The 1,046-nt window shown below is 30.3% G+C and overlaps 1 protein-coding gene across 2 annotated transcripts in view; it reads left to right on the plus strand.

The window, feature by feature from the left end:
* LOC107584868 (protein SSUH2 homolog) overlaps positions 1-1,046 on the plus strand; it is a 38,223-nt gene extending 37,177 nt beyond the window's left edge. For both annotated transcript variants that reach the window (XM_016271626.1, XM_016271627.1), the window contains one exon: positions 906-1,046. In XM_016271626.1, the coding sequence (XP_016127112.1) occupies positions 906-1,046 (141 nt within the window). The remainder of the gene's footprint in view (positions 1-905) is intronic.

A 1,046-nucleotide genomic window follows, 5' to 3' on the forward strand; every position in this document is an offset into this window, starting at 1 on the left:
TACATTTAGGCTGTTACTAAACAAATGAAATCAGTATCAATAAAATTCATCTTTGCAGAAGTTGAATATGAAGTGGCATTTAGATGCATTTACACATGTTAATGCAACTTAGAGGGACATGGGATGATTTAGCCTGCAGTTACAAATGCATAAATAATGTTTTGATATTTAAAACATGAAATGTTGAATAGTGATATTTTTTAATTATTTAAAAAATTAAAAGATACTTTAAATGTGAAATTAAATCCACCAGTAAGTGGCAGCAAGTCACTGTTAAGTATGTTTTGGTTTAAAGGTCAGAAGCTATAGCTTACATGAATAAAATATCACAAACGTGACACTTGTAAATTAAATAATTGTATATATACAGATTTATTCATTAATGTGTAATATTTTGTCAAATAGATTATGAAAACTTAAATACAAGGAGGTCTAATAGATTTTTCTCTTTTGCTTTAGGCCATTTACAAATGTTAACTCTACAAATAAAATGTAAAGGTTACCACTGCATCTGTCTAAAAAAAACTGCAGTGATTGATTTATAGCTATTTTCAAAGCATTTAATGTACTCTCATTAGTGTTTATTTAATTCTAACAAGTAAGTTTTTGTTAAAAACTAACCAAAACAAAATTATAATTTGTTTATAATCTCTGCACAGGAGGGACTTGGTGTTGTTTCCAAACAAAATGAAATATATTGGTATCGGCATCAGCAATTGGCCAAAATGACTTGGAAAAATATCGGCATATCGGATATCGGCAAAAATCCAATATCGTGCATCCCTAATTTCCAATTATAATTTGTATGTTTTAAAACACAACAATGTAATGCACAAACATTGCTATATCATTACCAGTCGGTCTGTAACTAGATCTTGAATCTGTCATTCTGTAATCTGTTTCAGAGGCAGACAATCGAGCTCATTCCCATAACAAAAGTGAACTACATGTGGAAAGGAAAGCCTAATGTTTACTATGTGTATGGAAATGAGTTTAAAGTGAACGCTGATGACTATCCCGACCAATGCTGCTGTTCTGTCATGTAA

Source organism: Sinocyclocheilus grahami, unplaced genomic scaffold, assembly GCF_001515645.1.
Source record: "Sinocyclocheilus grahami isolate Dianchi unplaced genomic scaffold, SAMN03320097.WGS_v1.1 scaffold64.1, whole genome shotgun sequence".
In the NCBI taxonomy this organism is placed as follows: domain Eukaryota; kingdom Metazoa; phylum Chordata; class Actinopteri; order Cypriniformes; family Cyprinidae; genus Sinocyclocheilus; species Sinocyclocheilus grahami.